Genomic DNA, 14,512 nt, shown 5'->3' on the forward strand with positions numbered 1-14,512 from the left:
TAAAAAAAATGACACAAATGAACTTCTTTACAAAACAGAAACAGACTCACAGATATAGAAAACAAACACATGGTTACCAGAGGGGGAAGCAGGTGGGGAGGGATAAACTGGGAGTTTGGGATTTGCAGATACTAACTACTATATGTAAAATAAATAAGCAAGGCCCCACTGTATAGCACAGGGAAGTATAATCAATACCCTGTAGGAGTCTATGATGAAAAAGAGTATGAAAAGGAGATATGTATATAGATACATATATAATAATTGAATCACTATGCTGTACACCAGAAACTAACACATTGTAAATCGACTATACTTCAATTTAAAAGAAGAAGCGCATCAAAGGTCTCAGCTACGACAAAGATGGCAGGAAGGAAGAGAATAAAAAAGGCTATAAATTCAGTATAAAATATAATACAGATTTTTTATTGATAATGTAGTACATGCAGGTAAGACACTTCGCCAAGGACACAAATAGTAGAAAAACATTGACTTTGCTCTCAAGAAGCTTAATAATTATAAGGGAAAAGGGACATAATAGCTGCAAGAAGGGGTCTGAAGTGAGGGGGAGACTTAGCAAACTACAGTTAATTTGTGGTGGGAGTTCAGACGAGGCAGAGACAGCTTCCACTAGTGAATCAGGGAAGGTTCTCAGGAGGAAGTGTTACCTGAAATAAGTCTAGCTATACATTCATATTTGAATACGGGAAGGTTCCTAGGACCTCATTCCATTCAGAATTTAAATTTTTAAAGTTGAAAATTTTAAGTTCCTTAAACTAGGTTAGAACTACAAATCCTGCAAAATTACACTGAGCTTATAGGGACAACTGATCATTAAGCAGAAATAAATAAAAACAAAAAAAAGTTGTACATGGAGAGTTGAAGGCCAGCATCACCGGGCTGTGTTTAGCTACATCCTGAGCTCCTGAGCTGCTGGGATCTCATTCCAAAGGGAGATGAGAGCTTGCGGGTTGACAGAGTGTCCTGGGAAGAACAGAGATGGAAGTCACTCGACATGGGGTGGAGGGGAGACCTGACGGGTAAAAGGAAGGGCGCTGGGGGGAGGAGCACTGAGGAAAGAGAGAGAAAACAAAGATGGGCAGACAAGTGGGGAATGGGGCAAAGAGCAGGAAGGATGGACACGAAGAACTCACCGGCGCTTCCGAGCCCAAAACGCAAGACCTGCCAGGAGCAGCAGGGGCACCGTCACTGCCAAGAAGATCCAGCCCACGGAGCTGCGATGCCCTGTGGATCCGGGTGCACACAACGGTGTCATTTCAAACCTACTCTCGGTTTCACTGCATGTCCCTGCTCTTCCTTTGTTCATTCCAGTGTCTGCCTCCCCAGTCTCCTTTCTCCCTATTTCTTCTCTCATCCTCCCTCAGAGACGATTCCTTCATTAAGTGCAACATCTTCCTATGTCTGTGGGGCTCTCATTTTCGACTCCTCTATTTCATCTTTTCATTTGTATTCTCTGGGGTCTGGAGTTCCCAAAATTCCAATTTTTCATCTGGCTTTCCTGCTCAGCTCAAGGACCACCAACCCCCATTCCCAGCCAGGGCCCCAGTCCTTGCTCACCCCAGTAGAGGACGATGTCCTGGTCCCCCAGACTGCTGTGTCTCACCCGGCAGCTCAGGCCAGGTGCCTCTCTGGCTTCCACTTCCAAGGACACCCGAAGATACCACGTCCCGTCGGCATGAGGCATGACGTCGCTTCTCTGAGTGCCCTGTTGCTCCCGTTCACCCCGCATCCACGTCACCCAAATAGGCTTTGGGTAGAAGCCAGAGGCGTGACAAACCAGCACCAGGCGGCCAGGACCAGGACTGGGGCCAGGGGACAGCCAGGCCTCTGGTCTTACTGCCGAGGACACGAGAGACACAGATGAGGACTCTGAGGCAGACTCTACGGTCACTTTAGACAGACACCCCTTTCCCACCTCTAGGAACCTGCCACCCATTATCCCCTCTCCCCCTTCCCTCCTTCTTGTCCTAAATTGGAAGGGCATGGTGGGAAGAGGTGGTTTTAGAACAGAAAGTTCTTGGAGGGCAGGTGCAGGACTGACCTTGTCGCTGGAGATATGCCTTCCCTGCATCAAGAAGACCCAAGAGGAAACGTGGGCAGGTGTCACTGAGCAGCCTGTGTATTATTTCCTGGGTGCCTTGGTACAAATTGAATAGTCTGCAGACAAGCTGAGCCGTCTCTCCACCCTCTGGAGAGGGCAACCATGAATTGTTCTGGAAGCTCAGGAACTCTGATCCTTGAAAAGCAACCTGCACAAAGCCTACTGAGGCTTCCCCAAAGCGCAGCTTACAGCCTCCTGCTATCTGCACCTCAAAGGGATCTGGGGAAGAGGGTTTGTAAATTAGAGAAAAAGAATGAAAATGATAAAATAAAATGAGTTGAACAAAAAGAAGATAGAAAGAGAAAGGAGGAGTTTAGAAGATTTGAGGGAATGAAGCAAAACTGGTTTGATCAGAGCTTCAGAGAAAGGGGAACTGACAGTATTTGGAGATGCAGAAAGAGATGAATGACAAAAAGGAAGGGGCAAAGTGTTTGAAGAAGGCAGCATAAACAGTGCGGGTGAGAGAATAAGGAAGGACTTCGTGTGAGACTGCGGGGGTTATAAAAATCTAGGGTGAATGGAACGCAGTATGTTACACTGAATATATAGACAGAGGTCGCTGATGAGATTGAATGGGGGAGGAAATCACACTTTAAGGAGTCAGCCATAGAGTGAGGAAGCTGAGACTATCTACTCAGAGATCAGGGAAAGGGGTGACCACTCATGGAAGATAATAAAGCAAAGGCCGCAGTCAACGAGAGAGGTGTTTGTAGGTAGCAGAAGTTTTGAACGATTTGAGGAATCAGGGTCTGGATTACACCCTCTGTCTTAAGGTATATAACTGCATCTCTATGGCGGGGAGTTGTTACAAGGTTCAGAAATGAGTGGAGGCTGTTTCCTAGAGGAATAAGAAACTCATTGAGACACACAAAACACCCCCCCTCACACACACCCCCCATATTCCCAGCCCCTGTTAAGGAAACTGAACTTACATTGAAGCATCCACTGAATGGCATGGTTGTGAAATGCCTGAGCAAATCTAATGAAGAATGTCTGAAATAACCTTGCCACTTCCATCAACTCCTCATTGCTGAAGTTGCCCCTGGACCAAGGCCACAGGTAAATGACAGTGTCAGAGCTGCTATTCATGCCGTGAGTCTGCAACTCCCCCAACCAACCCGAGCCCACAGAATGTTCCCAGGAATGGTTGTAAAAGGAGAAGATATGGATGATTTGGAAGGAGACTGGCTCCTGGAAACCTGTGGGAAAAGAACAAAGAGAATGAGAAGGGGAGTTGAGAAGGAAAGAATGGAGAAAGAAAAGTGCCAAATAGGAGAAACTCGGAATCTGGAGAAAAGGGAAGCCACAGATATCTCAGCAGGGTTCCATGCATTATATAAACCTTCAAAAGAGCAAAAGGACTGGAGTCAGGGATGCTGGAATGAAACTTGCCTGATACTCGCAGTCTCTAGGTTGGGGAAACCATCCCATACACACACGTGCCGAACATGTGCGGCACACACACACACACACACACCCCCCTCTTCTTGTACTTAGCTGGGCAGTTGCCAGAGCTCTTACCGTCCTCACTGTCAGCAGCTGGGAGGAGAGCCAGCAGCAATGGAAGCTGCAGAAACAGCATTTCATTTGCAGGTGTTCTTTCTTTTGCTCAGGAAAGTTGGTCTTTGGTTTCTGTTCTGAACAAACCTACCCCACAATACCTCTGTTCTGACTTCCTACTCCTACCAACAGACAAACCTTCCCTTTAGTCAATGTCTGAAGAAAAAAAAAAAGAAAGAAAGAAAACCTGTTCCTTCCCAAAACCCTGGACCTCCTACTCAGATGCTCATTTCCACTCCAGTTCTGACTGTCCTCTCTGGCTTCCAGCTTCTCTCATCGTCACCAGCTTCCAACCAGTTCACTTTCCTCTAATTTAACCGCTATGGACCAAGTCTTCCACGGTATTGAAAAGTCAATGTGCCTTTAAGGCCTTTTTACTCATTCGTACGATACAGGCATGAAACTAAATGTCTTCCCAGCAGCCTGACTAAGGTTCTCAAGCCCCTGCTCTTTTCTGTCCCTCTGTTCTTCTCTTGCCTTTTGAATATTTCCTCAAGTATTCTCTTCCCCTTTCTCAGCCTCACTCCTCCTTGTTACATCACTGATTTCTCATTGGTTGCTTTATTAGCTTTTTCAGAATCCCCTATGATTGCCCCGAGAAACAGTATAAACTATCATCAATTCTCCAACATTCTCAGAGAAGAATCAAGTATGTAGACAATAAAAAATCAGTGGTTGCTAGAGGTTAGGTACCAGGGGAGAAATAGGTATAATAGGGCACTCCTAGGGCAGTGAAACTATACTGAAAGCGACCATCATGGTGAATACATGTCATTGCACATATGTCCAAACCATAGACTGTACAACACCATGTGTGAACCCTAATGTAAACTATGGACTTCAGGTGATAACAACGTGTCATTGTAGGTTCACCAATTGTAATAAACGTATCACTGGTGGTGAGGGATATTGGTGGTGGGAGAAGCAGCTCATGTGGGGGCAGGAGGTATACGGGAGCTCTATAATTGCCACTTACTTTTACTGTGAATGTAAAACTGCTCTAAAAATAAAGTCTCTTTTAAAAAATGATACGTTCTGGTACTTAAAGGCAATTATGGTATTTAAAGGCAATTAAAGATTTCTTTCCAATAGAACACACAGGAAGATCAGAGCTTATATGCAATCCTGTAAGATGAAAAGTGATCACACTGTGATAAGGATTTTGTAGTCTGCACGTTTCTAAAAGAGAGAACAGAAACTTAATATTAACTGAACTTACTCTTTGTACCAGGCTTTGATCGCAGTCCTCTCCGGCGACCCCCTGATTTTTCCGAGTACCTCAGTAACACTGGTATGCGTTAGTTGACACCTCAGGTGTCCTAGATATGATCTCTTTCTAGGCCGCAACTAAGAAAAGCATTCTGGGCTGCTGGCCCCTTGTCAGAAGAAGAGCTCAGATTCTCAAAGAAAACTGAGTTTGGGTCAGTTTCAGAAGTGATTCTACCCCTTATAAACGCTCAGTCTGTAAGTGGTTGCAGGGTTTTTGAAGAGACACTGTCACTCCACAGAACTAAAACTTGTTTGGAATATTAGGCCTTTCTTGAGTTCTTAAAAAAACTGAGAATCTTATGGATTTATGAGACATCTTTTTGTTTCTGTTAGGTATTAGATGTGCAGCGATAATTCTGATAAAAATTGCAATCAACAAAGGTAGGGTTTATTCTTGTAGTACCAACTATAAGCCAACATAAAGTATCTCATTTCTCCCAACAACCTTAAAAGTAGGTATTATTAACTTCTCAGTCTTGAAAATGGGCAAAAAGGAGTTAGTTAAATTGCACTAAAATTTACAACTGCTAGTTTGTGGAACTGGAATTCAATCCCAAAATTTTCTGACTGCATGTTCTTCTGTACCATTACCAACACTGAAAACTGCCTCATAATTCTGATTTTTGGTCCTGCCTGACAGTCATGAGACAAGAATCATATATGTGGGATGGGCAGAAGATCAACACTGCTTCATTTTTTCCTAAAAGAAAATGATACTGTTTTTCCTAAAAGGAAATGAGAGCTCAAAAAATGTTCTGAAAGAGCGAACAAGTGTGGCAATGCCCTTCTTTAAACTCAGGTGATAAACACCTCTCTTCTTGAGGGGTGACATGTTTTTTGGGTCATATATTTTTCTGACTCTCTCTTTACTGCCTTCAAACTCAATAAACTTTTTCCTTGAACACAAGTAAGGATATTACACTCTTGTTTCTTGATGCTGTTACCCTGGATATCAGAATGAAAAACACATCATTTATCATATTTCATAAGGTTATAGTTCAAAGAAATTATGTAATCAAATCCAACCTTCATATTTCACATATATTTTATAGATTAAAAAATTGTGACTTCCTTTCAAGATGGCAGAGTAGAAGGAGCTGGTGCTCACCTCCTCTCACAGACACACCATGACCACAAATAACTGCAGGACACTAGCAATAAAAAAGAAAAGAAACTATCAGAAAGGATTTTCTGTAGCTAAAAATATAAAGAAGAAACTATGATGAGACCAGTAGGGGGGGGGCTCATGATATAATCAGGTCTTATACCCCCTGGGTGAAGGGCCCACAAACTGGAGAATAATCATATTGCAGAGGTCCTCTCGCAGTAGTGAGAGCTCTGAGTCCCATATTAGGCACCCCAGTCTGGGGGCTTCAGCACCGGGGAGAGGAGCCCCCAGGGCGCTGGGCCCTGAAGGCCGGTGGGCGTGGTTACAGGAGCCCCACAGGACTTGGGGAAGCGGACTGCAGGCTTAAGGGTCACACAGAAAAGCTCATGTTCACTGGGACCAAGGATAAAAGCAGTAATTTCATAGGAACCTGGGTCAGATCTACCTGCTGAGCTTGCAGGTCTCCTGAGGAAGGCAGGGTGGCTGTGGCTCGCCCTGGGGGCATGGACATGGTGGCAGATATTTGGGGGTGTTCATGTGAATGACCTCTCCTTCTGGGAGGCTGATATCTTGCTTGAACATTAGCACAGAGACTTGGCCCCACCCAACAGCCTTTAGGCTCCAGAGCTGGGACTCCTCAGGCCAATTAACCAGGTGGAAACATATCTCCACCCATAAGCAGACACTACCTATGGCTGATCCCACAGATGCCTCTAGACATGGCCTGCCCACCAGAAGGCCAAGACCCAACTCCAGCCACCAGTGGGCAGATACCAGCTTCTCCCACCAGGAAGCCTGCACCAGCCTCTAGACCAGCCTCACCCACCAGGAGGCAGACAGCAGAAGCTAGAAAACTTTGATCTCGCAACCTGCAAAACAATTCCACAAACACAGGCCAGAATTTACTCTGGGACCAGCTGCCACAGGCCCCTGGGTGATGAGAGCAGCGTACACTTCTGGGAGACCTAGGATGTCTCCTACAGAGGGCCACTTCTCAAGGCTGAGAAACATAATGAACTTACATAAAAATGCAAGTAGAAATTTAGACAAAATGAGGTGGCAGAGGAGTAAGTTCCAGGCAAAGGCACAAGACAGAATCCTGGAAGAAGAAATAAGTGATGAGGAGATAGGCAATCTACCCAAGAAAGAGTTCAGAGTAATGATGGTGAAGATAATCAGAGAACTTGGGAGGAGAATGGATGCAAAGAGTGAGTAGTTAGACGTCTTTAACAAAAAGTAAGTATAAAGAACAATCAAACAGAGCAGAAGAACACAATTACTGAAATGAATAATACACTAGAAGGAACCAAGAATAGATTAAATGAGGCAGAAGAATAGATCAGTGAGCTAGAAGACAGAATAGTGTAAATCACTACTGCAGAGCAGAAAAAAGAAAAAAGGATAAAAAGAAATAAAGATAGTTTAAGAAATGTCTGGAGCAATATAAAGCACACTAACATTCACATTATAGGGGTCCCAGAAGGAGAAGAGAGAGAGAAAGGGCCTGAGAAAATATTTGAAGAGATAATAGCTGAAAACTTCTATAACCTGGGGAAGTCACTCAAGTCTAGCAAACTCAGAGTCCAAAATAAGATTAACCCAAAGAAAAGCACACTGAGACATATTATAATTAAAAAGTAAAAATTAAAGATAAAGAGAGAATATTAAAAGCATCAAGGGAAAAGGGACAAATAACATACAAAAGAACTTCCATAAGACTATCATCTGAGTTTCATGCAGAAACTCTGCAGGCCAGGAGGAAGTGGCATGATATATTTAAAATGACAAAACAGGAAAAACCTACAACCAAGAATACTCTATCCAGCAAGGCCCTCATTCATATTTGATGGAGAAATCAAAAGCTTTACAGACAAGCAAAAGCAAAACAATTCAGCACCACCAAGCCAGCTTTACAACAAATGCTAAAGGAACAAATTCTCAGCAGAAAAGAAGAGGCCACAACTAGAAACAAGAAAATTACAAAATGGAAAAGCTCACTGGTAAAGGCAAACATACAGGAAAGGCAGGAAATCATTCTCACACACTACTAGGAAGGGTAAAAGACATTAGCAGTGAAGTCACTAGCTTTCATAATAAACAGTTAAGAGAAACACAAAACAGATACAAAATGTGAGTGCAAAAACAGTAATCATGAGAGGAGAGTACAAATGCAGGATACTCAAAATGTGTTTGAAAATAAGATCAGCAGCTTAAAGCAATCATGTATATATACAGAATGTTATCCTAAAACTTTACGGTAACTGCAAACCAAAAATCTGTAATAGATATACACACACAAAAGAAAAAGGAATCCAAACATAACACTAAAGAGAGTCACTAAATCACAAGAGAACAAAAGAAGAAAAGGAAGAGAAAGATCTCCTAAAACAAATCCAAAACAATTAACAAAATGGCAATAGAACATATATGCTGATAATTACCTTAAATGTAAGCAAACTAAATGCTCCAACCAAAAGACAGACTGGCTGAATGGATACAAAAACAAGACCTATGTATTTGCTGCCTACAAGATGCACTTTAGATCTAGAGATGTATACAGACTGAAAGTGAGAGGATGAAAAAAGGTCTTCCATGCACACGGGAATCAAAAAAAAGTCAGAGTCACAATACTTAGACAAAATAGACTTGAAAATAAAGACTGTTATAAGAGACAAAGAAGGACACTACATAATGCTCAAGGGATAGATCCAAGAGGAAGATGTAACAATTGTAAATACATATGCAACCCACATAGGAGCATCTCAATATAAAAGGCAAATGTTAACAAACATAAAAGGAGAAATTGACAGTAACACAAGAATAGTGGCGGACTTTAACATCCTATTTACATCAATGGACAGATAATCCAGACAGAAAATCAGTAAGGAAACACAGGCCTTAAGCGACACATTAGAAGATGTGGTGTACTTATACAATGGAATACTACTCAGCCATAAAAAGAATGAAATAATGCCATTTGCAGCAACATGGATGGACCTAGAGATTATCATGTTGAGTGAATGAAGTAAGTCAGAGAAAGACAAATATCATGTGATATCGCTTATATGTGGAATCTAAAAAAAAAAAGATACAGATTCTATTTACAAACAAAAGCAGACTCACAGACATAGAAAATAAACTATAGTTACCAAAGGGGAGAGGGCAGGAGGGATAAATTAGGGGTTGGGGATTAACAGATACACATTACTATATATAAAATAGATAAACAACAAGGCCCTACTATATAGCACAGGGAACTATATTCAATTTCTTGTGATAACATATAATAGAAAAGAATCTGAAAATATATATATGTATGTATAAGTATAACTGAAACACTTCGCTATACACCTGAAACTAACATTGTAAATCAACTACACTTCAATTAAAAAAATTTTTTTTAAATCGTGTTCAGTATTTTCACCATAAACATCTTTGCTACAAGCAGTTTCACCACAGAACAAACTGTCCGCATGGCAATTTTGCCTTAAAAGATAAAGTAACTGTAATTTACCACAATCTTCCAGTCTTCAAGGCAGTAATTACTGATTTTTTTTTGCTAATTTACATACAACAGCTTGTTCACTAATTCTGTCATTACCACATGCATCACGCAATATTAGAATGTGGAGGCAAAAGAAGAATCAAGTTTTTCTTATCCTCCCAAAAGAATGATCATATGATTCCGGATGAATATAAGTTTCTTGAAAGTGGTGAATCCTTTTTGCAATTTGATAGTGGAGAATATGATGGAGATAGAATTTTGGTGTTTGGCATAGAACCTGGCTTAGATGATTTGGTGAAACATGAGGACTGGGCATGTGATAGAATATTTAAATGTAGTCCAGATGTGCACTGCCTTTTTCTTTTATGGCAAAATTGTCTTATGGCCAATTCTTTGTGCAGAAAAACTGCCTATGGCAAAGATTCTTAGGGTGAAAATACCTAGAACCTAAAATATTACATAGCCCAGGAAAGGTGTGTGACCCCCTGTGAGTCAGAGTGAGTTAGTGGCAGAGCCTAGATTAAAACCAAGGACTCCTGACTCCCAGTCTCCCTCCCCGGTGCCTCCTAATAATGTAGCAAACAGACGCTCTTCTGCGTGGTTCAGGCAAAGCTGGAAGGCTGGTGTCTCCTGTGGGCCTGGGGAGACGACTCCTAGGAGGGCTGTGCTCTGGCCCTGCTTTTTTGACGCTGTGGTTTGCATTCTCATCTTCCCAATTAGTATTAACTGAGGGAGGCAAGAGGAGAAAACTGGGGCCTCCCCAAGTCTCCTTGCTCCACAACTCAGGGAGCGGGGGAGGCCTCTGCAGAGAAACTGTTGATAATTATGGAAGTTGAGGCTCTGCCTCATTAAGCAGGCAGAGCCCCTCCTGGGAACAGTCCCCTCACCTCACCCTCCGGCTTCCCCAGCTCAGCTAAGCAGCTTGTTTGCTTTCTCATTAGCCAACTTGTTAGCATGATGCTCTGTTCCCCTGAGTTGCCCAGAAGAGATGTTTTGGGGAAGGATGTCCTTAGCTGGCTCGGTCTGTCTCGTGCTTCCCTGGGGGACGTCTAGGCAGCCAGGTCCTGGAAACAGTTGTGTGTGGTGGTGATAACTCAGCGGTGGGGCCGAGGCTCCTCTGTTTGACCAAAGGGAAGTAGGAGCAAAAGCCTGGATTGGCTCAGGACGTGGAGGGTCAATACAACGGCCTGAGACCTAAGTGAGAAGGAGGGAGAATCCAGGACTGGCTTTGCACACATGGCTCGAAGGTTTCCAGGCTCATCCTGGGCTGCCGGGCCTCTGAGCAGAGGTGCCATGCTGTCTGCACTCCTCCCCACGTACAGAGTTCCTACAGACCCGCACATTGGTACAGCTCTTTAATGCTCACCACCGAGCGCTCTCATGTTTCAGCAGGACAGGACAAATGTTATTATTCTCTGTTTTTCAAATAGAAGCCTGAGGCCTACAGTACAGAGACTGACTTCACTGTGAGGGGAATTTCTAGCCCTAATTTAGTTCAGATCAGCTGAAATGACACTCAGAATTGCCTTATCTTTCAGCCCATTGAGACCAACCATCAATTTAATTTGATACCTGTATACTACCTCCAACAAAGGAGTAGGAGCAGCAGTAACACTATTTATTGAGTGCCCCATCATAGTGGGTGTATAAACTGACACTACATGAAGAAACTGAGGCTCAGAAAGGTTATCTGACTGGTCCAGGATCACAGCAAAATTGATAGATCTAGAGCGGAGGGTAGAGCTCCACGGTAGAGTGCATACTTAGCGTGCACAAAGTCCTGGGTTCAATCTCAAGTGCCTCCGTTAAACAAATAACTAAACCTAATTATCCCAAAGTAATTAATTAGTTAATTAATTAATTTTTTAAAAGATCTAGTGATCATGCCTGGGTAAAGAGAATGATGAGAACATTTTATATAAATATAAAGGTAGGCAGGGATATGCATTCCAGACTGGATGGAAAGGAAGCCATATAAGGAGGAATAAGTTGGAGACACAGTTAGAGACAGTAGATTCAGAAAATGTTAAATCTATCATTACTGTGATTTTACCTTCCCTGAACTGCGGTATCTGGCTCTACTAAAAGACTCATCCTTAGTCTCTTAAAGTACCCAGTTTCTGTGTGAAATAAAGCAGAAAGAGAAGCTTCATTAGTATATCAGGGGTCTCAGACTTTGCCTCAGTTTCCCCATCCTCTCTGCCCCTCACCATCAATAGGAGATTTTAATGAAGTTTTGCCATCATCTAGCCCTTGGTTCCTGGACCTCAGTCCATATGCCCGAGGCCCTCGTCTTGTTGACTCTCTCTCGGGGGCACTGAATTATTCCACCTGTTCAGAATGCGCCCTTGTCTGTGTTTGCCGCTGGTAGGCAGGTGTCCTGGAACAAGGAATCCTCTTTCCTTCTTCACATTAGTTCAGCAATTGCTATGCAGCCCAAGCAAGAAGCAGACCCAGCTTGAAGTATCAAAGACGACACCAGGAGATCATCTGACCCCATATTTTCAAACAGACAAACAGCATTAGAACCATAATACATAAAACAGATAAGCACAAAGTAGAAAACAGAGTAAAATAGGAAGTAGAAATAGGGATCCACAGCTGTGGCCACTCCCTATGCCCTCTTTTCTACCCTGGCTCCTCAACCAGTTCCTCCGCTAAGATGGTTCAGTTCCGCCTTCTCATGTTTTTCAGATGAGTGAACTGAGGGCCAAGGAGGGGACATGAGCCACCGAAGGGCCACAGCCCATTAGTGACTAAGTCAAGACCAGAACTTGGCAGAGATACCTCACTGTATGAATCATGAATGTTCTTTATAAAATTATTTTAATTGTTTCTCTGTAAAAATAAAAATAGAAAGATAACTGGACCTTTTAGAGTAAAGAGACATGGATTCAATCCCAGGTCCACAATCTAATCTCCATAATCTGAGAGATTGTCTTCTGCTGGGGTTGAACTCTTAAGAATTCATTCAGTCATTCATTTATTCGTTTATTTATAAATGAATGAATTCTGAAGAGTCAAATGGGTGTGATAGAGATTTAAATGCCCCTCTTACAACCCCACCAAGAGATAATCTTTTTCTTAGGTTTTTCATAGTTCCAAATTCCCTTTCCTTTCATTTTACAACCTTGGCACTCTTGCAACCCCCTCAGGTCTCTTCCCTTTAGAATGTAAAGCTTAGATCATCCTTAGTGCAGAGTTTCTCAATAGACATAAACAACAGGGGCACTGAGTAATTGACTCCTGACACATGCCCTTCTAGACAGAACATAAAGCCTGAGGGAACTGGGACCCCTGGACTGGTGGCCTCTGCAGTAAGCAGCATTTGTTCACTTTTAAGTGTTTTCTACAAATATTATTACCTTTTATGCACTATGATATGAAAAATGTGTTACAGAAACAAGTGCCCAAAGGAAGGCCCTGTTTTGGCCACTTTTCCCCTGGTGACATCTGGATAATGACTGTGGCAGGAGAGACAATGAGAACAAGCCAGGACTGAAATATCCCACAATCAGAACATTCGCTCTACACTGCGTTAAGGCTAACATTCTATCACGCAGAGCATTAATACAGTTTGTTTTCTGAGCACAAATGCATTAGGGTGTGTTATCAATAACTAATCTAAGGGCAAATATCTTAAAGTTCAGGAACACAGAAAATACATAGATATAATGTTGGTTAATCTGTGTCTATAGAGTAATAATTCATCTGTCCAACATTTAAAATAATGTCTAGTCCTCTAAGCATCAGGTGTACAGTAAATTGGGCTAAAAAGTTATGATAAGCATTAAGTCTACTTTGGAGAATACGTGTTTTGCAACAGTTGTATTCCTTTATAATTTGCAGAATAAAATGATAAGGATTTAAAAAAAATACTCTAAGACATCAGGCATAATAAACCAGAGTTGTCAGAGGCAAACAAGGACGTATGACCACAGCATGTCACTGAACTAACATTTTTTGGGTGGGGGGGAGGGTAGTTAGGTTTATTTTATTTTTAGAGGAGGTACTGGGGATTGAATCCAGGACCTCGTACATGCTAAGCACACACTGTACCACTTAAGCTATACCCTCCTCCCTGAAACTAACATTTTTTAATGTAATTTCTTTGCTTCAACAGATAATATACTTAAAGAGTTCAAAACTCAAAGCAGTCTAAAAGTATTTACATAGAGAAGTCTTGCCACTCCGACTTCTCAACCTACCTGCTCCTTCCTCGTCTTCACCTTGCCTTGAGCGAAGACCACTTGAGTAGTGTTTCCTGTATGATTACAGTATTTCTCTATGCAAAACTCAGAAGATAAGAACATTTTATAATCCTCTGTTCTTAAGCATAAGACCTCAAAGTGTATATTTTGTTCTACCTTTGCTTTTCTTTTTCTTAATAATAAATCTTGGAGACTTTTTCATTGTCTTGTAGCAAACACTGTCCCATTTTTAAAAAAATAGCTCTGTAGTATTCCATTGTGTGTTTAATTTGACTAGTCCTCCATTAAAGGACTCTTGTGTTGCCCCAATCTTTAGCTATTAAATACAGAACTATAATGAATGACCTTGTATATACATCATTTCATACATATGCATACAAATTCCTAAGAACAGGATTTGGGGGTCATAATGCAAATGTATATGTAATTTGGGTAAATATTCCTAAATTTTCTTCTAAAAGTGTTATGGCATTTGGTGTTCTCATCAGCAATGGACAAATGGTGTTTCCACAAAGCATCTTCTATAAAGTATGTTTTGGAGTTTTGGACCTCTGTAAACATGAAAATTGAGAAATGGTATCTTATTATAGTTTCAAGTTTCAATTTTATCTCATTTGTATGAGGTTGAAATTTTTTCCTATGTTTAAAAAACTTACATTTCTTTACATAATTGGCTTATTTGAGGGTCTGTCTCCAAAACTCTATAGTAAACAAGGGAAAGGACTGTGTTTTATTTA

At 41.8% G+C, this 14,512-nt stretch overlaps 1 protein-coding gene across 1 annotated transcript; it reads right to left on the reverse strand.

Annotated features, from left to right (window-relative positions):
* Window positions 1-398: 398 nt before the first annotated feature.
* On the reverse strand, window positions 399-4,179 carry LOC102517224 (T-cell surface glycoprotein CD1a). Its single transcript, XM_006172469.3, has 6 exons — window positions 3,644-4,179; window positions 3,055-3,321; window positions 2,063-2,341; window positions 1,579-1,857; window positions 1,155-1,245; window positions 399-984 (listed from the first exon to the last, which is right to left on the reverse strand). Exons 1-6 carry the CDS (start codon window positions 3,702-3,704, stop codon window positions 942-944), a joined length of 1,020 nt encoding a protein of 339 aa, XP_006172531.3. The 5' UTR covers window positions 3,705-4,179; the 3' UTR covers window positions 399-941.
* Window positions 4,180-14,512: the final 10,333 nt, after the last annotated feature.

The sequence above is a fragment of the Camelus ferus genome, chromosome 21 (genome assembly GCF_009834535.1).
Source record: "Camelus ferus isolate YT-003-E chromosome 21, BCGSAC_Cfer_1.0, whole genome shotgun sequence".
NCBI classification, from domain to species: domain Eukaryota; kingdom Metazoa; phylum Chordata; class Mammalia; order Artiodactyla; family Camelidae; genus Camelus; species Camelus ferus.

Coding starts and splice junctions, on each gene's coding strand:
- LOC102517224 (XM_006172469.3), bottom strand. CDS start 3,704: ATGCTGTTTCTGCAGCTTCCATTGCTGCTGGCTCTCCTCCCAGCTGCT. Junction 3,322..3,643: donor AGCTGCTGACAGTGAGGACG/GTAAGAGCTCTG, acceptor CTTTTCCCACAG/GTTTCCAGGAGCCAGTCTCC. Junction 985..1,154: donor TTTTGGGCTCGGAAGCGCCG/GTGAGTTCTTCG, acceptor TGTTCTTCCCAG/GACACTCTGTCAACCCGCAA.